Raw genomic sequence first — 21,893 nt, 5'->3', positions numbered from 1 at the left:
CAACGAAAGACCTTCAGAGAAAGCTTGACTTGTCTGCTTCCGGGGAGAAAATGAACTGAGTTGAAAGTTTTTGTGTTGGAAGCCATTTAAAAGAGCCTGCATTTACACTGGGTAGTGTTTCTAGGACAACAAAAAAAGTTATGCCCGTTTGAAGTTTTATTTTCCAAATAACCTTTTTTCTGCTGGGCGTACATACCCATGCAATATCTCATTTTAAAGGGTGAGTTGTCTAGTTCAATTAAAAGGAAGGCACGATCTGATATCATCATCGTCATACAGTGTATGATGATACATACGGTGACACGCTAAACAATGTACAATCATGATGTACATGAATGCGATTATTATGCAAGCTCATATGTCAATGAAACGTCATACAGATATTATATAAATACTATATGCTTAGATGTTTTCTATTTATATTAGGATAAATGTGCACGACTGTAAAGACGAAACGGAAGTGGCGAGGAGGCTCCACTTCCGCTTTATCGCTTACGCATGATAGCTCTTCCGTTGGCCCATAATGTATGATGAAGCATTTGGAATTCGCGGAGGCAACAGTCTGGTAACGCGAGACTAGACAGGAAGCCCTCAGGTCATGTTGACAGGAAGTTGTGTTGTGTTTGACAGGAAGCCCTCAGGTCATGCCGATAAGGAGGTGATGGCTGCAACCGTCCTGACATCGCTGTCCACATCGCCTTTGGTGCTCCACCCTGCCTCCACAGGTAAACTAACACAATATAGAAGACATAGGTATTTTTTTTAATTTTTTTTTATGTTTTACTTTCAAATTATCCTAATCTGAATCGACTTGTGTTAATGAAATCGATGCATAATTTGTTTAATGAATGCCCTACTGTCCACATCGCCTCTGGTGCTCCACCTTGCCTCCAACACCCCCACAGGTATACTGCAGGGTTTCCTGCACAATGTTATTGGCATGGCGCCGCAACACGCTTGAATTAAATCGTGCCATGCTTGTCAAGAGCTGCGAAAAAGGAAAAAAAGGGGAAAAGTGTGATATGAAATCTGAGCTTTAATCATATTCAAGTGCTTTTGGAGAGAAATGAGACAGACTCCATGCAGTCACTTTCAGTAGTAGAGGCCTGCAGAGGGGAGTTGTGTGTGTATGTGTGCCCAGGTGATGGTCGTTGATGCTCATTAATACATCAAGGAAGGCAATTATGTTTCTGCACTGTCAAATAGGTCTACATCTATCCTAAGATGCCATCTGTAGCTGCCCCTCGATTGATGAAAGAATGACAAGTTTGGGTGGTCTCGACGGGTGTGTTTATTTCTTTCAACACCGTGAAAACTATAAGGATATAGAATAAATACAGTTACAATCGAATCATTTCATAGTTTCACTACTAAAATATGTGCATTAAACTTGTCACTTCAGTAGTACAATCAACAATAAAAATGTTTAATTTATGGTCAATTATAAATACAGTGATACAAAACTCAAGTCATTTCAATCATAAGACAACAAAGGAAAATGCACAATAACCAAAAGTACCACAACCAAACGAAAACCAAACAAATACAATCATGAGTGATACTCCAAATGGAAACTAGACAAATAAATAATCATGTATACCTCACTCCGCGTATCGAGGGTGCTAAAGGGCTGCATAACCAACTTGAACCTCAGGGCAAATGTCACAGGCTTCAACACTGCTTAATCAATAAGAGTACAAACATAAGAGTCACATAAACAGTCAAACATTTCATACCGTGTGGTCTGGTGCAAACACACACACACTGGTGCTCTCTCCCTCTGCTCACTCTGGAGTCTGGCTGTGTGAAATTAGTCTATGGGTCTGAGGTGAGTGAAGCTAACAGGCTTCAGCTATATATGGGTAGGTAACAGTCAAAGTAAAAGTATGCCAAATTACAGGAAGTATCCAAACAAACAACAAAATAAGACAAACAATAAATAAAGAATAAACAAACTTCAAACTAAAGAAATTATTGCAGAACTGTCACCGGCAGTTACACCATCAAAGAAACATTTTTGTTAACTCAAGCGAGGTTCTAAACAAGAAAGCATGTTTATAGTTGTTGCACAGAATTAGGTCATTTTACAATGTAGCCTAATTAAATAAAAATTGTGGATAAAGCTTGGGGGGAAGATAAATCATGAAAAAAATAATTGGTCATTTGTCTGGAAAATACATTTGTGTTTAAAATATCTTGAAAAATATTATCGTGTGTCTCCCCAGTGTCTCCCCCAGTGCCTCTCCAGTGTCTGCCCAGTACCTCCTCAGTGCTTCCCCAGTGCCTTCCCAGTACCTCCTCAGTGCTTCCCCAGTGCCTCCCCAGTGTCTCCCCAGTACCTCCTCAGTGCTTCCCCAGTGCCTCCCCAGTACCTCCTCAGTGCTTCCCCAGTGCCTCTCCAGTGCCTGCCCAGTGCCTCCCCAGTACCTCCCCAGTGCCTCCCCAGTGTCTCCCCAGTGTCTCCCCAGTACCTCCTCAGTGCCTGCAGTGCCTCCCCAGTGCCTCCCCAGTGCCTCCCCAGTGCCTCCCCAGTGCCTCCCCAGTGTCTCCCCAGTACCTCCTCAGTGCCTCCCCAGTGCCTCCCCAGTGCCTCCCCAGTGTCCCCCAGTGCCTCCCCAGTACCTCCCCAATGTCTCCAATAGCAATACAAGAGCAATAATACAAATGAATCAGAATTAATTAATCTCATTAATTAATCAAATACATTAATTCATTCATTCATTATAAATGTTCGGTTCCCCCCGTGCCCGGAACCATGCCAAAGCTTTTTCCTGCAGGGAACACTGTACACACACTTTAACACTCCGGCTGGCCAAGACGGAGATCTCCTTCCTATCAAATAATTACATCCGACGCCTAGGACGGAGAATTACTGGCTTGATAACAGATAAGAGCGCACCACTCTATAGTCTGGGAGTGTCTATTGGGCAACATTCGATGCCATTTCCGGTTGGTCCGTCACCCAACTAGTCCCCCTCCATTTTTAATGGATGAGATTAAAAATCTTTAAACGGGAATAACTCTGAATCTAAATCAATGATTCCAATTCTAACCAAATATTTGTGTTTTTGACGGCCCATCGCGGTCCCGTCGCTTGGCGCGTCAGCCCTGCCCACTATGACCACCACCCTTCCTCCACCACCCCCACAGGTGCTACACTATGACCACCCCACACAAGTCACCTACTACTACTTGCTTTTTCTGCTTTTTTATTTTATTTTCAAGACACGATTATGACCAAATTATTGTGATTATAATGGGTTATATATGGGTTATGTAATGATTGTGATTATGACGGTTTATATATGGGTTATGTAATGATTGTGACAACCATGTCCCTCAGCCTTGAACCCGTTGCCTTGGCAGCTGTTGATAGACAGACAGACAGACAGACAGACAGACGGGCGGGCGGTCAAAGTCCATGTTGTCTATTTCGGGGGCTAGCAGCATTAGCATCATTGTGCCTCCCATTGTTGCCATGTTCGCTTATTGACCTGTAAAGTTGCTGGTAAATATTCCCCTTGTCGGTTGCGTATTTTTGGGAGCATGTTTCTAAAGTTTAGTTGCTTATTTTTGGGTTTGCTTTACGTACCACATGTCAAGGACCCCAAAGATAATTTGTAATTATATTTGTGTGACATTTGTTTTGCACCCCATACAAGATTTGTCTTTAAACAATGTTCCACATTTTCCCCTTTTTCCCCCACATCGTTTGTTTCTGGAAATAGCAGATCTACAAGCTTACAACGCATTACAATGTGACGTGTTGTGAGCTTGTGCATCGTCTACTTTAGTTTTAGTCATCACAGCTTAGTTTTCATTTGGTTTCCATTTAGTTTTCGTCAGTGGAAAAAGGTAAAAAGGTAGTCAACGAAAGAATGTCCTAGTTTTAGTCGACGAAAACAACACTGCTATGGACTTTATAATGTTTGTTAGAGCACTGTAAACAAACGTTACCAGGCCCCTGGCACTTCACATGAGTGTGATTCATTATTATTTTTATACCGGGCTAAATCCAAAATGGCCCCTGTGGAGCCATTATGAATATCAATCATGAAAACACTTTTTCATACAGTATATTGAAATTTGACGATTAGGATTCAGATTTACAATTTACAATTCAGGCATTTAGCAGAAATCCAGTGCGACAAATACATAGAAACAGTCATCAAGAATGAATCAGATTCTGACATCAGGTCCTATACAGTATGTTTCAGTTTGACCAAATGGGACCGTATGGGTCCATTTGGTCATTGAACATTACTACTTTTGGTCTTTGAACATTACTACATTTCAAAATGTGTCACCTGGAGCCATAACTACTGTGGCTTTAAACAGACAACATCAAAGTGCTTAAAGACTAAACCTCTCTTAAAGTCTCTCTCTTGTAGCAAAAACACAAGAGTGACTCAAATTAACTTGACAGCCAATAGTTGTCTGAATCTAGATCGCAATCTTTTATCACGATTAACCCATTTAGACCGTACGACGTGTGGGAACGTCATAACTAATACAAACGACGGGGTCCTAGCGCATTTTTTTTTTAAGGGCACCATACTCCTTGCTCTTCGCACTTGCGCGGACCCGTTCACTTCCCTGTTTACCGCTGCAGAAAGAATCCCTCGTAACTCCTACTCTAGGGAGCTCTCCGTGGTTTTGATCAGATGGATATACTAAGCTCTTCATTTCTGACTTCTGCCCTGCCTCTCCTTCAAAATATGAACGTGAGGGATTATCGAGCGACTTTATGGTAACGATAGCAAGGTACTTACTTACTTACGCCTATTACCCCTTCTGGGGTTTAGGCCGTCGACAAGAGTTCTCCAAGCATCCGGATCCTCAGCCAACACTTCCAGCTGTCCCCAAGTGTGGCCCATAGCTTTTGCATCTGCCTCCAGGTCTCTGCGCCAGGTGTTCCGTGGCCGACCTCTCTTTCTTTTCCCTTGGGGATTCCACTTGAGGGACTGCCTTGTGGTGTTTGAGGCTGGTTTTCGGAGAGTATGGCCTATCAATCTCCAGCGCCTTTTGAGGATCTCTTCCTCTGAGGGCATTTGGTTGGTGCGTTGCCACAGCTCCTTGTTGCTGATGGTGTTTGGCCAGCGGATCTGGAGGATTCGTCGCAGACAGGTGTTGATGAATGTTTGGATTTTGTTTGTGGTATTAACTGTTGTCCTCCATGTCTCTGCACCGTAGAGTAGGACTGATTTTACATTGCTGTTAAAGATAAGGTAAGGTAAGCAAACAAAAATATGTCATGCGCTGATGATGATGTCATTTTTCTCCCCCTGCAGTTCCAGATCCGGCCAGCAGGGGCTGGAAGGAGGCGCTGTCGGCCAGCTACAGCAGCTCCACCAGCGGCAACTGGAGCTGGGATGCCTGCAGCGACCAATCGGTGCCCTCCACGCCATCCCCGCCCCTCAGCAACGACCACACCCTCGCCAAGGACAGCTTCCTGCTCTCGTCGTCCCACGGTGATGATGTCAGCGAGGACGGCGTCACGGACGGCACGCACTTCCTGTTCGAGGACCCCATACCCCGCAAGCGGAAGGTGAGCACTTCCTGCATTTATATTTTACTCATGATCAGAGCTTCCGTTGCCCCATACTGTATGACGGAAGCATTAATATTTTACTCATGATCAGAGCTTCAGTCGCTCCAGACTGTATGACGGAAGCATTCATATTTTACTCATGATCAGAGCTTCCGTCGCTCCAGACTGTATGACGGAAGCCTTCATATTTTACTCATGATCAGAGCTTCCGTCGCTCCAGACTGTATGACGGAACAGAACTCAGAAGACACGATTCATTTAAGCGGTAATGGCAGCTATTTGCATGACAATGGGTCGTTGAGTGAAGTGGCATGATCATGACAGCCGCAGTGTGTGTGCGTGCGTGCGTGCGCATGTGCGTGCGTGCGTCTTCTTAGCAGGAAGAGCTGAATGCACATAATTACTCTGTCAGTCAGTCTGTCAACACACATCAAAGTTCTGTAATAGTTGGGGCGAGCGAGGTGTAACGTTTCACCAGCCTCTCTCTCTCTCTCTCTCTATCTCTGCCAGTGTAGTGTCAGATTTCTATTTGCGTTCTAATTACAGTGTGACGGCATGGCATGGGGGTGATGACGGGGGTGCAGAGCTCTGTGCCACCTTGCAGGCAGGCTGGCATTCAGTCTCCCATAGATGAATGTTCATGAACTCCCCATAACCCATTTTGGGGGCGGGAACCCCTTTTGGTGTTTTATGATTGTTATACTTTAGCTATTGGAAAATAGCAGATCTACAAGATCAGATCTACAAGATCAGATCTACAAGATCAGATCTACAAGCTCATAGCGCGGCACCGAGTGCCGCGCTATGAGCTCCTTGGAGTGGTTCCACTCAAAAATAAAACAGGCAAAATCAGGCCCTCAACAGTGACATCTGCTGGCAAATTCATGTGATTTGTGGATTCTCACATCACAGTCCACAGTAACATTAGAGCACTTGTTTGAGCCAGAAAACCCCAGACCACAAAAAATATACTGAATGTTATAATTGCAGGGTTTCAAAATAAAATACGAAAAATTTCAAAAACGTTTTATTTTCTTTTATTTACTATGAAAACCTGCATTGTGGCCCCCTGAGTTGTGTCGAGGTCCCCCCGAAGTCGTGTCGACTGAGAACTTTGATCCATAGTGTGTGTGTGTGTGTGTTTCAGAACTCCATGAAGGTCATGTTTAAGTGTTTGTGGAAGAACTGTGAAAAGGTCCTCAGCACCTCCTCAGGGATCCAGAGGCATGTGCGCACCGTGCACCTAGGGTGAGTAAAGCGCATGCACGCACACACACACGCACGCACACACACAAACACACACACACACACACACACACACACACACACACACACACACAGCACCATGTACCTAGGGTGAGACACACGCACACACACACATGCCTCATCATCATCATCATCATCATCATAACCTTTATTTCAATTCGGAGTACAATTGAGGGGCAGGCCCTCATTTTCAATGTAGCCGAATACAGAACACAAATCAACAATATACAAGTCAGCAATTTACAACAGAAATCTTACATATCTATCCATCCATCCATCCATCCATCTTCAACCGCTTATCCGTAGTCGGGTCACGGGGGCAACAGCTCCACCAGAGAGCTCCAGACTTCCCTCTCCAGAGCAACATTAGTGACTTCCTCCTGGGGGATTCCGAGACGTTCCAAGGCCAGTGAGTCGATGTGTTTCCTCCAACTGCACCTTGGTCTGCCCCGGGGTCTCCTCCCAGTGGGACGTGCCTCGAGGACCTCCCTAGGGAGACGCCCGAGAGGCATCCTAACCAGATGTCCGAACCACCTAAGCTGGCTCCTTTCCAGGCTTAAAGCTTAAATATATGAATCAGAAAACAAAAGAACTATAAGAGATAATTCATGAAAACAATTACAATGTTGAGCTAAAAGTGCTGGAAATAACTTCCCTGAATTGTCCCAGGGAAGGCAGTGATGTGATTTTGAAGGACTTATGGATCTCATTCCAGTCAAAAGGACCACTAACAGTGAATGCTGCTTTACCTACTGTAGCTTTGTGTTAGCACATGGAACCTTGAGGATCAGGAAATCAGACATAACGGGTATGATAGGTACTTGGATTATGATCCAACATAGAGCAAATGTGACCGCATCTGACAAAATGGTCCTCATCTCGCCTAGAATGAAAAGGCACAAAATTACAAAATAAACGTTTTTTTCATATTAACACAGTTTGAATGTTGAAGAAGGTTTTCATTCCAACAGATTATTGATTTGGGCAGATTAAATGTATACATTTATAAGTCAAAGTAGGCTTGTTTTTTCGGTAACTTTACCTCTGTTTTTGGGGGGAGCAGTTCCGTGATGTGCATGTAGGTTTCGATTGGTCTTTGGAATGTCTTTGTCCTCAGCTTTCACGCTCTGAGCACTAAACACAGAATTCTTGAACATGGCTATGAAGAGCATTTGGGGGGACCTTTCCTGCCTACTGTATATAGGCCTACAGCCAGAAACACATGTGAAAGCTATAGTTTTCAACGGTACTGCAGGCCATTGTTGTTTTTGGCCAGCAAGTTTTGATTTTTAGTGTTTTGTCCTATAGTCTCTTGAATAGTTTTTCTTTAGTCTTAGTCACATTTTAGTCACCCTGGAATGTTTTAGTGTTAGTCTAGTTGTAGTCGACTAAATGTCATCTGTGAGCTTGTAGATCTGCTATTTTCAGCATGCAACCAAGTGTAAAATGACTTGTACTGGATCTCTTGTCCACTAGTCCCTTCCTAACATTTTAGTCTAGTTTTTATTTGTTGACGAAATTGTCAGTATTTTATTTTAGTCAGTATTTAGTTTTAGTCATCATAGCTTAGTTTTCATTTAGTTTCCATTTAGTTTTCGTCAGTGAAAGAAGGTAGTCGACGGAACATTTTTCGTCTTGATTTTAGTCGACGAAATCAACACTGCTGCAGGCATCCGTACCTTCATCTCATCTGCACTTTGAATATCTGTTCCCTAGAGCACTTGTACAGCAATACATGGCAACCTGAGGTACTCTTCTTTAATATTTCACAAATATGGATATATGAGTAATATAAGTAAAATGTTAAACTCACCCCAACACCTGCCTGTAGAAGGCCTTCTATGATGTCACTGAGCACCATGAAGGTACTGAAAAACCCGCCCACCTCAGACATCAGCAACATGAGAGAGGGAGAGAGGGAGAGAGGGGGAGAGGGAGAGGAAGATATAGTGATAGTGGCCTCTCCTAGTTGGTCTGTTATATAGATTGGCTTTCACTGCCCCCTGCTGTTTAGAGGAGGAAACGAGTGCTTCTAAATCCTGACCGTTTTCTGATAAACCCTATGATTCTGTGTCAGTGGTGGCTCAAACTTTATCATGTCAAGGACCCCCAGAAAGAATTGTATTTGGCTGTGGACCCCCATCTGAAAATATATGTTGCCCCCACAGAACAATGATTTGAGTTAAAAACTTTAGCTCTGAAAGAATAGATATTCAAAGATTTGCGCCACATTTCCATGATTTTTCAAAAGTAGCAGATCTACAAGCTTGTAGCGTGGCACTCGGTGAGCTTGTAGATCTGCTATTTATCTTTTTTAATCGTGAAGATGTTTGAATATATATTATTTCAGAGCAAACGTTTTTAACTCAAATCCTTGCTGGGGAGGGAGGGGGGGTACCTGGAAAAACAGATGGTGGTCCGCGGCCAAATACAGATAATTCTGGGGGTCCTTGACATGAAAGACATTTTGTAGAATCTGGTCTCGGGTCTAAATGGGTTAAGATGCACAGCTTAAGAATTTCACCCACCTTTCTTGTGATGTGACCAGGGGGGCAGTCAGACAGATATTTTGTGAAGCAACTAAGGAAACCGGGATTTCCTGAAAGTTCATATAATGGCCTGTTGTGGTGCTATCACTGGACCCAGAAAAACCCATAGCCCCATAGAAGTCCATGTATTTGGGCCCAACTTCACCTAGACTGTATTACCTTAATAAACATGGTCATGAATACTTTCTGCTTCCAGTCACTAGTTTAAAGTCTCATTTCTAATGTCATAATATTCTTTTTGGAAAATGATGGTCCCATTTATCAAAAGAATGACCATGAAGTCGCGTATGTTCTGAGGGGCGTGGCTACCGTTACAGTCTATGATCGGGATTCCCCACCCACTCGAGTCAAAATAAAAACCAACGGAGAAGAAGGGGGGAAGTCGCGCCTCGTTTTTTTGTCTTTGTCGACTGCCTTTTTTTCATTGACGAAAACTAAATGGAAACTAAGCTATGATGACTAAAACTAAGACTAAATATACTGACAATTTCGTCAACAAATTAAAAAAACTAGACTAAAATGTTAAGAAGGGACTAGTGGACAAGAGATCCAGTATAAGTCATTTAACAATTGGTTTGCATGCTGAAAATAGCCGGCCTGCGACGCGTTGTGAGCTTGTAGATCGGCTATTTTCAGCAATGCTAAAATGCATTTTAGTCGACTAAAATCCTATGATAAAACTAAAACTAGAACTAAGTCATTCCAGGTTGACTAACATGTGACTCAAACTAAACGAAAACTTTTCAAGAGACCAGGACTAAAAAACTAAAAAAACAAATTTGCACTGAACACTGAATGTACTGTGTGTCCTTGTGGTTTGGTTTGTTTCCAGGCGCAGCAGCGACTCGGACCTCAGCGACGGCGAGGAGGACTTCTACTACAGCGAGATCGAGGTCAACGTGGACTCGCTGACCGAGGGTCTGTCCAGCCTGACGCCCACCTCCCCCACCACGGCCGGACCGCCACCCTTCTTCCCCCACAGCGGCGGCCATCATGCGGTGGCCCCCTTCTTCCCAAGGTCAGAATAGTTTGGGTAGATTTAAAGTGAACATTTTAACTCAAATCTTTGCTTCTGGGGAGGTCCCTGGAACAACATATTTTCAGATGGGGGGGGCGGAGGCATATTACATATAATTGTTGGGGTCCTTGACGTGAAATATTGAGAACCACTGATGCAGAAAACATAAGGTTTTTCAGAAAACTGTCAGGATTTTGAAGAGATTTTTTTTCGACGTCAGGCCTAAATGGGTTAAAACACCAAAAGGCGTTCCCGCCCAAAATGGGTTAAAGCATTATGTTGTACTTTCGCTGTTGAAAGAAATTGCAGATCTACAAGCGTGCCACGCTACAAGCTTGTAGAGGGGGGGGGAGACGGACGGACACACAGACTGGTTTCTGAACTGCCCACAGCCCTCCTATGAGACACAGACTGGTTTCTGAACTGCCCCACAGCCCTCCTATGAGACAAAGACTGGTTTCTGAACTGCCCCACAGCCCTCCTATGAGACACAGACTGGTTTCTGAACTGCCCACATCCCTCCTATGAGACACAGACTGGTTTCTGAACTGCCCACATCCCTCCTATGAGACACAGACTGGTTTCTGAACTGCCCCACATCCCTCCTATGAGACACGGACTGGTTTCTGAACTGCCCCACATCCCTCCTATGAGACACGGACTGGTTTCTGAACTGCCCCACATCTCTCCTATGAGACACAGACTGGTTTCTGAACTGCCCACATCCCTCCTATGAGACACAGACTGGTTTCTGAACTGCCCACATCCCTCCTATGACACACAGACTGGTTTCTGAACTGCCCCACATCCCTCCTATGATACACAGACTGGTTTCTGAACAAAAGAATTGTGGTTATTTATTATATATTATTTATATGGAGATAAAAAAAAATATTTTTTTATTTTAGATTTACTTTTCTCGTTAGTTTTAGTTACCTTTAATAACCTCATTCCCCCCAACGCTTGCAGCGTCCCGCGCTCCGAGCACATCAGCGTGATTGGCCAGCCGCAGGCTCCGCTCCTCCAGCAGGATCATCACCCCGCCCCCATCCTGCTCAGCCAATCAGCTCCCTCCACCCTATGCCACATCCGGACTGATCACGCCTACCAGGTTAGATTTGATTTTATGTATGTATTTATTTGTACCCATTAACCCATTTAGGCCTTACGTCACAAAATAAAAAAACGTTTGCTCTGAAAGAATATATATTCAAAGATTTGTGCCGCATTTATACGATTTTTCAAAAATAGTAGACCTACAAGCTCGTAGATCTGCTATTTTTCAATAGCTAAACTGTAACATAATGCTTAGGTAACACCAAAAGGGGTTCCCATCCAGAATGAAATTAAAAGTGTCAGGGGTGCGATCGTGTTGGAGATGAATATGCTGTGACTACTGAAAAGGTAAGAGAATGAAAAGTACAATAAATCAATGCAAATCAGTGTTGTTTTTGGCAGCAGTTTAATTTATTTTATTTTATTTGTTGACAAAATTGTCAGTATATTTATTATTTTATTTCCATGTAATTTTGCATCGGTGAGTCGACAACATTTTTCGTCTTAGTTTTAGTTGACAAAATCAACACTGACACTGACTAATGACAACGGAACCAAAAGTAAGGTCCGCACACTGAGTAAGTAAGGAACGTTAACCCATTTAGACCGTCCCAGAGCCATCTAATAGAAGAGTTACAACATTGAGGGGGCAGAAACTCTGAGCGCTGTTCATGCAGCCTGAACTGAGCCAAGCTGGAGTTGGAAATACATTGTTTTCAACGAGGGCGGTACCGATAAGAGCAATTTTAGGCATGTGTGCAACAAGACAACTGTTTTAAAGCATTGTACAGTAACAACTAAAGTCTCTGCAATGTTTATGTTGTACTATTACTACAAAACAATTTAAAATAAAGGGATTTAAGATCATTAAAGCTGGGGCTGTTGCCTGAGTCCAATGCGTTTCTGCCTACTTCCAGTCCAGGACTTGGCCCAGTTGGTTGGCCCCATTCTCAATAGAGCGTCGCAGTCCTGCCCCCTTTCAGAACGACGAGTGGCCCAGGAAATGATTCTCCATTCATTTTCTCCATAGGCTTTTCAAAAAGTATTTATATAAAGACGGTTACGCCACGGACAAAGCCAAATGGGATCGTGACAAATCATGACGACAAACACAAAATTTTGTGCGGATCAAATAATTTGAAAGAAGAAAATAAAGGCAGGATACAACACTATTTGTTTTGTTTTTCTTCTTACTAATTATTTGATCGGCCCAAAACATTGTAATTATTGTCATGATTTGTCACGATCTGAGTTGGCTTAAATTTGTCCGCGGCGTAACCGTCTTTATATAAATACTTTTTAAAAAGCCTATGGATAAAATGAATGGAGAATCATTTCCTGGGCCACTCGTCGTTCTGAAAGGGTATCTTCTCCGTGGTTTTGACCAGATGGATATACTAAGCTCTTAATTTCTGACTTCAACATGCCTCAAAATTTGAAGCGAGTGATCATCAGCGACTTATATCGTAATCTTAGCGAGGTAAGCAAGCAAAAATATGGCTCCCGGTTTGTGTCCGGAACGGGAGGGGGGGACGGGGGGCTTACAGAGTAAAAGCGGCCATATTTTCCCGGCACCCCGAGCTTCTATTTTGAAAGAAATTCCGCTTATTGTGTTAATGGGTAATGTGACTATGTGCGCACATTACAGTAGGCTATATGCAACAACAGAATATAGCAAAAAGAGCACAAATTAGCTCTTCAACAAGCTCAAAACACGCTGTCATGCAATTAACCAGACAAATTAATTAATTGGTTAAAGAAATTTATTTTATTTTATTTGTATTTATTTCCATTGATTCATTGATATAAAACACGCTTCTAGATTAGTCTGCAATTATCAACAAAGAATAAATGGAATAATGGCTAAGACAATAATCAATATAGTTGAGCTCTTGAGCGTTGAACGGGGAGAGATGAGAGATGTTCACAATCCCACAATAAATAGGGAGGGATTCATTGCTTATTGTGTCACATTAACTGATATGAAGACTCACACTTATTATTCTCAAAACATTACAAAATGAAGATGTTTTAACACACCCCTCACCAACCTTAATCCGGTCGTCTTAACGCACCCCTCACCAACCTTAATCCGGTCGTTTTAACGCACCCATCACCAACCTTAATCCGGTCGTTTTAACGCACCCCTCACCAACCATAATCCGGTCGTTTTAACGCACCCCTCACCAACCTTAATCCGGTCGTTTTAACGCACCCCTCACTAACCTTAATCCAGTCGGACCAATGCTATGTCTAACCTCCCAGAAGGGGTGGCACACTTTTCACATTGGCCTGTTATAGCGCCACCAGGACCCTGGCTAATTAGCCAAATAGGAACCAGCAAGCAGGCTTGTGGTTATTCCACATTTTCCCACTCTGACTTAACTCTGTCTCATCTTTCCATGCTGGGCTGTGTGTCCGTGCAGGCACACTGTAGCGTCACCAAGATGCCAAAAGCCGCGCAGTGGCAGGAGTCTCTTCCTGGTTTTTAGACAGCTAGTGGCAGTGTTGTTTTTGGCAGCAAGTTTTTATTTTAGTTTTAGTCATATTCTTTTGAATAGTTTACATTTACTTTCAGTCACATTTTTGTCACCTGGAATGTTTTAGTCAACTAAATCTACGGGTGATTTAGTCGACTACAATATATTTTGGTGGGCCTTAATGCCGTCGTAATGACAGATTTTACACTTGCTGAAAATAGCTGATCTACAAGCTCACAACGCGCCGCAGCGCAACACGTTGCGAGCTTTTAGATCAGCTATTTTCAGCATGCAACCAAGTGTAAAATTACTTATACTGGATCTCTTGTCCACTAGTCCCTTCCTAACATTTTAGTCTAGTTTATATTTGTTGACGAAATTGTCAATATATTTAGTCTAGTTTTAGTCATCATAGTTTAGTTTTAATTTAGTTTCCATTTAGTTTTTTTCGGTGAAAAAAGGTAGTCGACGAAAAAATTTCGTCTTCATTTTGGCTGGTGGATGGAAAATGAAGCTCCGGCCATGCGACATTGTGCCGCGTGGGCGGAGCTTCATTTCCATCCACCGGCTGTTTAAAAACCAGGAAGAGACTCCTGCCACGAGCAGATTTTTTGCCACGCCTTGACGCCCACATGTGCTTACACTGTGTGTGTGTGTGTGTGTGTGTGTGTGTGTGTGTGTGGGTGTTGTTCCAGGCCACTGCCCCAGTGAGTATCCCAGTATCTAGTGGTGGTGTGAACAGTGGAACAGCACCCTCTGGTGGGAACAGTGTGAATGGCAGCGTGGCACTCAGTGTCTCCTGGCACAACCCTCCTGTCTTTTTCAAAGGGCTCCCTCCGGTGGTGAGTCCACGTAACTGCTCTTCTCTTCATCTCTTGTAAAAAAGGTTATCTTTCGTTTGCTGTCGCCAGGCAGAACCCTTCTAGGTCCATTAGGGCTGTATATAGTCACATCTGATTGGCCAAAATGTTGCCTATAGTCAACATTATTATTATTATTATTATTATATATTTTCTCACCGAGTTCCCAATTGTCTAATAATGTAATCCTGGGCTCTACACTCCCTCTGCCAACCTGGGGAGAGAGCAACGGACTGACCTCATGCTTCATGAAACTAAAACTACATCAAAGGTTTGCTGTCAAAGCCAACATTGGGTCCAAAACTCTCTCTCTCTCTCTCTCTCTCTCTCTCTCTCTCTCTCTCTCTCTCTCCCCAGGGTCCGGTGTCTCACGTCCGGACAGTGAGCATTGGGGAGAAGAGACAACCAGCGTCCAACAGCACCCCCCCTCACCCCCCCTCCACCAAGAACCACACTTTGACCAGCACTGTACCCAAACCCGCCCCTGGAACCAGGTAGTGTGTGTGTGTGTGTGTGTGTGTGTGTGTGAGTGTGAGTGTGAGTGTGAGTGCCAGGCCCAGGAAATGATTCCCATAGACATTTCAAAAGGTATTTATTTAAAGTTACGCCACGGAAAAAGCCAACTCGAGTCGTGACAACTCATGACAACAAACACAATATTTTGGACCAAACAAATAATTACAAAGAAAAAAGTGTTGTAACCTGCCGTTTTTTCTTCTTTCAAATTATTTGTTCGGCCCAAACAACACATATAAATAGTCATGGAGAATTATACGTAAGCTAATAACAGTGGAATATCTATACCAGTAAGTCGCCTGAGGGTGAGAAGCCAACTGGGCGAGGTCGCGTCCACGCATACGCCTCGTTGACGGCAGACTGCTGGGCGAGCGCCGGCACTTTGGCATTGGAGGGTAGGCTTGGGCGATATTGATTTTTTGATATCGGTATTGATACCGTGAATAATATCGCGATTATCGGTATTATCGATTATCAGCCTTTTTAATTTGTCTGGAACCCGAAATGCTGCAAAACATCAGTATGTTTTTTTATGAACCAACTTGCTAGGACTTGTTACTCTCACCGGCGCCATGTTTTGTTTGCTTTCCTGGGCGGAGGCGGTTCCGACAACGCTGCTGTCGCCTCGTCACCGTAATTCAGCGTCGGTGCCAGTCAATGCATGGACACTAAGTTTTTAAGCAAATTATAGTTGTTTAAAATGAATTACTTGTAAATTCATCACACAGACACACACATACAGTAATGTAGATGTTTATTTAAAAGAAAAATCATATTTACATGACGGTAAAATTACGATATTGGGTATTATCGGTATTAAATTACGATATTACGGTATTATCGGTATTCAATATTATTTATATACTCCACGATATTACCGATATTGATTTCAAATATCACGATAAACGGTAATATTGATATATTGCCCAAGCCTATTGGAGGGGTCAGATCAACATGGAATGGTGATGTATGGTCGTTGAGGCTATTGGGCAAGTGCTTAAGAGCTTAAGATGGAGTCTTGCTGCACCACGCCAGCCTAGACGACCTCACAGACATAATGCAAAAGGTCCTAAATATGGTGCTGTGGTTTCCTGTTCCCTGTATAGGAAGCCACGCGGCGAGGCCAAGAAGTGCCGTAAGGTGTACGGCATGGAGAAGAGAGACATGTGGTGCACTGCCTGTCGCTGGAAGAAAGCCTGCCAGAGGTTCACCGATTAAATCAAACAACCCCCCCCCCGCGCATCGTATGGAGGTGCAGTAGTGAGGAACGGACGGGCCGTTCCACTGAGAAGAGAGAGAGGGGGGGGGGGTGTTGTTGTTCCTCCCCTCAGCCACCAGCAGGGGGGGGGGGTTTGTTGTTCCTCCCCTCAGCCACCAGCAGGGGGGGGTTGGTCATCTTGCTTTGTCTGCTCTCACCATTTATACGAATACAGCTGGTGTGTAAAAAAGATTGCCTCAACGCCCCCCGCCACCCCCCACCGACCCAGAGCCACATAGAGTAAGACAGAGTTACGACATTGAGGGGGCAGAAAAATGAGCGCTCGAACGCTGTTCGTGCAGCCTGGAGAGTGACAAGCTGGAGTTTGAAATACATTGTTTTCAACGAGGGCGGCGCAAATATCAGCATTTCTAGGCATGTGTGCAACATGACAACTGTTTTAAAGTATTGTACAGTAACAACTAAAGTCTCTCTAATGTTTATGGTGTACTATTTACTAAAATAATGATCTAAAATAAAGGGATTTAAGATCATTAAAGCTGGGCTGTTGCCTGAGTCCAGTGCATTCTGCCACCTTCAGGTCCAGGACTCTTTGCAATGCTCTTCGCCAATAGAAGTCTAGATAGAAGAGCCACCATTGGACTGAAGCCCCATGAAGTGAACGGAGTTGTCGTAACTCTGTCTTATTCTATGGCTCTGCCCCCCCTCCCCCATCCCTATATTTGCTAATAAGACTGAGGATTTTTATCTGTCAAAGATTTAAGAAAGCAGAAACATTGAAAGCTGGTATACTTTTTTTTTTTTTTACTTACATATTTTTCATGGCCTGAATTCAAAGGCGAACTTTTTGAATATTTCAGATAAGCTTTTTTTGGTATAACAAAACTGAAAAAAGTGATTTCTCATACAGAGTTATTACAGTAAGCTATCAGGTGTGGTTCAGGAGTGTTTTATGATGAGTGACAGCCTAACGTTTTATTTTATTTTTTTGCTATAGAGGGTATGCGCATTGCATAAAGTGAATGGCAAATTGAGTGGCAAAGTGAGTTTAACACCATTAAACTTAATGCAATCAGATAGAACTTTACTGTGTGGATGTATGGGGCTGTCAAGCTTCTTTTGTTTTGCCACTCAGTAGGCGTTCCCGCAAAACTTCCAGGTATGATGTCTCGCGCATACCCGCTATTGCAGAGTTAACGTCGATATTCGCAGATGCGTCACAATAATTCAAACGTTCTTCAGAAATAACCGATATCACAACACGCCGCTATGCGCCACCACCACGCGCCGTGAGTTTGTCGGTCGGCTATTTGACGCCTAAGAAGGGGGGAAATAGGAGTGGGCCAAGTACGGTGCCCTTGGGAACACCCTCTGTCTTGTCGACGACGTATTTAAGGCTTAGAAGGGGTTAAAAGTCTTCGTTAAAAGTTAATGTTTCCGTTTCGTCACCGTTTAATGGACGACCAATCATGCTGTCACCTGATGATGTCGCCTTTTGTCATAATGACATAAGCTCCCGCCCCCCTTAAAACCAACATGTTGTGTCATAATCACATAAGCTCCACCCCCCTTAGAACCAACATCGTCACCTTATTAAACTAATTGCCTAAGTCATTTTTTCAAGGTTTTCAGGAAACACAAAAAACTGTGCCAAATGTAGAATATATTATATTTCTTAATTATTTCAATCCCAAACAATATGAAAAAATATGACTATTGACATACAAATAAAGGTGTATGTCAATCATGTAACATGTAAGGATAAAATGACTTAGGCCAATATCTGAACATATCTATTTTAACTTAGGCAATTATAAACGTTATTTAGGCCAAATTACTTCTGCAGTAAGTGACTTAGGCAAAATGTTTTATTCCAATTATTTTTAATAGACCATGGTTTAGGGTCAGCCACAGTGTTTAAAATAATATCAGAGCACAAAGACATTTGACACTGAAGGGGAGTGAATAGGAGTGAATGGGAGTGAATTTGGAGTGAATGGGACTGAATGGGAGGTACTGTTACTATGGGACTGATACTGTGGGAGTGAACGGGACTGTATGGGAGTGAATGGGAGGTACTGTTACTATGGGACTGATACTATGGGACTGAATGGGAGTGAATGGGAGTGATTGGGACTGAATGGGAGGTACTGTTACTATTGGACTGATACTATGGGAGTGAACGGGACTGAATGGGAGTGACAGTCCCATAGTAACAGTACCTCCCATTCACTCTCCCATTCCTCCCATTCAGTCCCATTCACTCACATTCAGTCCCATTCACTCCCTTTCACTCTGAATGGGAGTGAATGGGAGTGGCAGTCCCATAATAACAGTACCTCCCATTCACTCCGATTCAGTCCCATTCACTTTTATTCACTCCCATTCAGTCACATAGTAACAGTACACCCCATTCACTCCCATCGTATCAGTCCCATAGTAACAGTACCTCCCATTCAGTCCCATTCCCTCCCATTCAGTCCCATAGTATCAGTCCCATAGTAACAATACCTCCCATTCAGTCCCATTCCCTCCCATTCAGTCCCATAGTATCAGTCCCATAGTAACAATACCTCCCATTCAGTCCCATTCCCTCCCATTCAGTCCCATAGTATCAGTCCCATAGTAACAATATCTCCCATTCACTCCCATGCACTCCCATAGTATCAGTCCCATAGTAACAGTACCTCCCATTCAGTCCCATAGTATCAGTAACTCCCATTCACTCCCATAGTAACAGTACCTCCCATTCAGTCCCATTCACTCCCATAGTATCAGTAACTCCCATTCATTCCCATGGTATCAGTCCCATAGTAACAGTACCTCCCATGCACTCCCATGCACTCCCATAGTATCAGTCCCATAACTAAAAAACATTGCATGGATGCACCTGGGACGTATGCTCAGTGATGTATCCTGAGTTCAACAGGGTTTCGGGTCTCTCAACATCATACCCCTCACTCAGGTGACCCAGCCGGGGTTGATCAAGTCCCGACTTACGTCCCAGTAGCTACCCTCAATCAGTCCCACTAGGGAAAAACCAGGGGCACACAATCCGTTGGAACTATTCCAGAACTATACTCTGCCAGGGCTGGGAGGTACACTTCTGGCACATGGAGGGACTAGGCTCTGTGGGTTGTCTCCTGGCCGGGCCCCTCCTACAGTACGTCTCACTAGGTCCACTCCTGCTCTCACCAGGAGTAGAGCGAGGACCTGTGCGTTGCACCAGAGTCCCAGCACCAGACAGTTCATTCAGGAGTGGTGGGCAATGGTTCTGCAGGGTCATGGTGCTGCGGTTCCGCTTGCTGCTTGCATGGCCCTCCCAAAGGCCTCACCGAGGGTTGTTGGGCTTCATCCTCACGGAGGACACAGGCTGCAGGGGCGCTAACCCATACTGCTCACCCGGGTGCCGTCTACATTCCGGCTGTCACCCGTCTCTCCGGTGTCACCAGACTATACCTGGTTGTCACATAGTCTATTCAAGGTTCAAGGTTATTTTATTAGTGTCCCCGAAGGGCAATTGGTTTTACAGCAGGTCATAAGGCATTGAAACATGTGAATACATCAGTCAAACCAAAATTATTGCCAAAATTATTGCTCATATTGGTATGAGTCACTATAAATAGAAGAACTATAACTAAAAAACATCGCATGGATGCACCTGGGATGTATCCTCAGTGATGTATCCTGAGGTCAACGGGGTTTCGGGTCTCTCAACATCATACCCCTCACTTAGGCGACCCAGCCGGGAGTGAGAAAGTCCCGACTTACGTCCCAGTAGCTACCCTCAATCAGTCCCACTAGGGAAAAACCAAGGGCACACAATACGTTGGAACTACTCCAGAACTACTCTGCCAAGGCTGGGAGGTACACTTCTGGCACATGGAGGGACTAGGCTCTGTGGGTTGTCTCCTGGCCGGGTACTGTTACCCATAGTAACAGTACCTCCCTTTCACTCCCATTCTGTCCCATTCACACCCATAGTATCAGTCCCATAGTAACAGTACCTCCCATTCACTCCAATGCACTCCCATAGTATCAGTCCCATAGTAACAGTACCTCCCTTTCACTCCCATTCAGTCCCATTCACTCCCATAGTATCAGTCCCATAGTAACAGTACCTCCCATTCACTCCCATGCACTCCCATAGTATCAGTCCCAATGTCCCATAGTAACAGTACCTCCCTTTCACTCCCATTCAGTCCCATGCACTCCCATAGTATCAGTCCCATAGTAACAGTACCTCCCTTTCACTCCCATTCAGTCCCATGCACTCCCATAGTATCAGTCCCATAGTAACAGTACCTCCCTTTCACTCCCATTCAGTCCCATTCACTCCCATTCTATCAGTCCCATAGTAACAGTACCTCCCATTCAGTCCCATTTTGAAAGGTGTGTTAAAATGGCCTAAGTCAGATTTTATTATGACTTAGGCAAAATAATATGGCCTAAGTCTCCCTCCTGACATAGGCCATTGTTTTAATAGGGTGTAACAGGAAGGCCTTTTACATTAGGGCTTGGGCGAGTTTACCAGAGGTGGCCAGCATCACCAGGTTGTGATTTAGGCAAAAAAAAAAAAAAGGCAAAAAATGACTTAGGCAATTAGTTTAATAAGGTGACGACATGTATCATAATGACATAAGCTCCGCCCCTGTAGAACCAACATGTTGTATCATAAGGACATATGCTCCGCCCCCCCTTAGAACCAGCAGCAGTTAAATAAAAATGCCATGCCATCCATCATCTTGGGATGTCAATTCCTTAATCCCATCCATCCATCTTCAATCGCTTATCCGTAGTCGGGTCACAGGAGTCCATTTCAAGTCACTTTATATTTGTGAAGCAAATCTTACTAATAGCTAGCTAATATTTCCCCCCAAAGATTTGCATAGCACAAAAATCATGGTGGTACAACACAAAATAATACATTTTCTTTCAACTTTCCCCAAATTATTTTCTATATTATTCTTATCTTAATTTCTATTTCTATATCTTTGAACCCTTGCTAGAGACCTTGCAGAAATAAGAAGCACTTTGAAGAAAACGAGGCGTCTCTCTTTCCGAGTATCGGGCCTTTCCAGACGGGCAGGTCTGAACACAAGGGACGGGTGACACGTAGCGTGAAAACAAAAAATAAACATCTCAATATTGGTCTGGTCGCCCGCAGGCGTGCGGTGCACAAACGAGCAACATGTGCGACAATTTCACGGGACCACTTGCGTCGACGCCCCTCGTCTTCGTCCAAAATAAATGCACGCATCTCATTGAAAATTAACTTCCAGAGAGAGAGAGAGAGACCTCTATTTCACACAGAGTTTTAACCCATTATGGCCCAGGGGGAAAGCATCCATTTCATTTGAGATCGTAGCTATTGTATA

General features: G+C 43.8%; 1 protein-coding gene across 2 annotated transcripts in view; it reads left to right on the top strand.

Moving 5' to 3' along the window:
* The window catches only part of slc2a4rg (SLC2A4 regulator), a 69,458-nt gene extending 52,138 nt beyond the window's left edge, over positions 1-17,320 (top strand). Inside the window, exons 3-10 of one of the 2 annotated variants that reach the window (XM_080764394.1) lie at positions 631-725; positions 5,292-5,548; positions 6,699-6,799; positions 10,199-10,384; positions 11,354-11,495; positions 14,616-14,762; positions 15,138-15,274; positions 16,403-17,320. In XM_080764394.1, coding sequence (XP_080620520.1) covers positions 631-725; positions 5,292-5,548; positions 6,699-6,799; positions 10,199-10,384; positions 11,354-11,495; positions 14,616-14,762; positions 15,138-15,274; positions 16,403-16,514 — 1,177 coding nt within the window. In that variant the 3' untranslated portion in view covers positions 16,515-17,320. The remainder of the gene's footprint in view (positions 1-630; positions 726-5,291; positions 5,549-6,698; positions 6,800-10,198; positions 10,385-11,353; positions 11,496-14,615; positions 14,763-15,137; positions 15,275-16,402) is intronic. The other variant, XM_080764395.1, reaches the window with a different exon arrangement.
* Positions 17,321-21,893: the final 4,573 nt, after the last annotated feature.

Source organism: Protomyctophum bolini, assembly GCF_963924005.1.
Source record: "Protomyctophum bolini genome assembly, chromosome: 5".
Classification (NCBI taxonomy): Eukaryota; Metazoa; Chordata; class Actinopteri; order Myctophiformes; family Myctophidae; genus Protomyctophum; species Protomyctophum bolini.
This window is presented reverse-complemented; position numbering and strand designations above follow the sequence as displayed.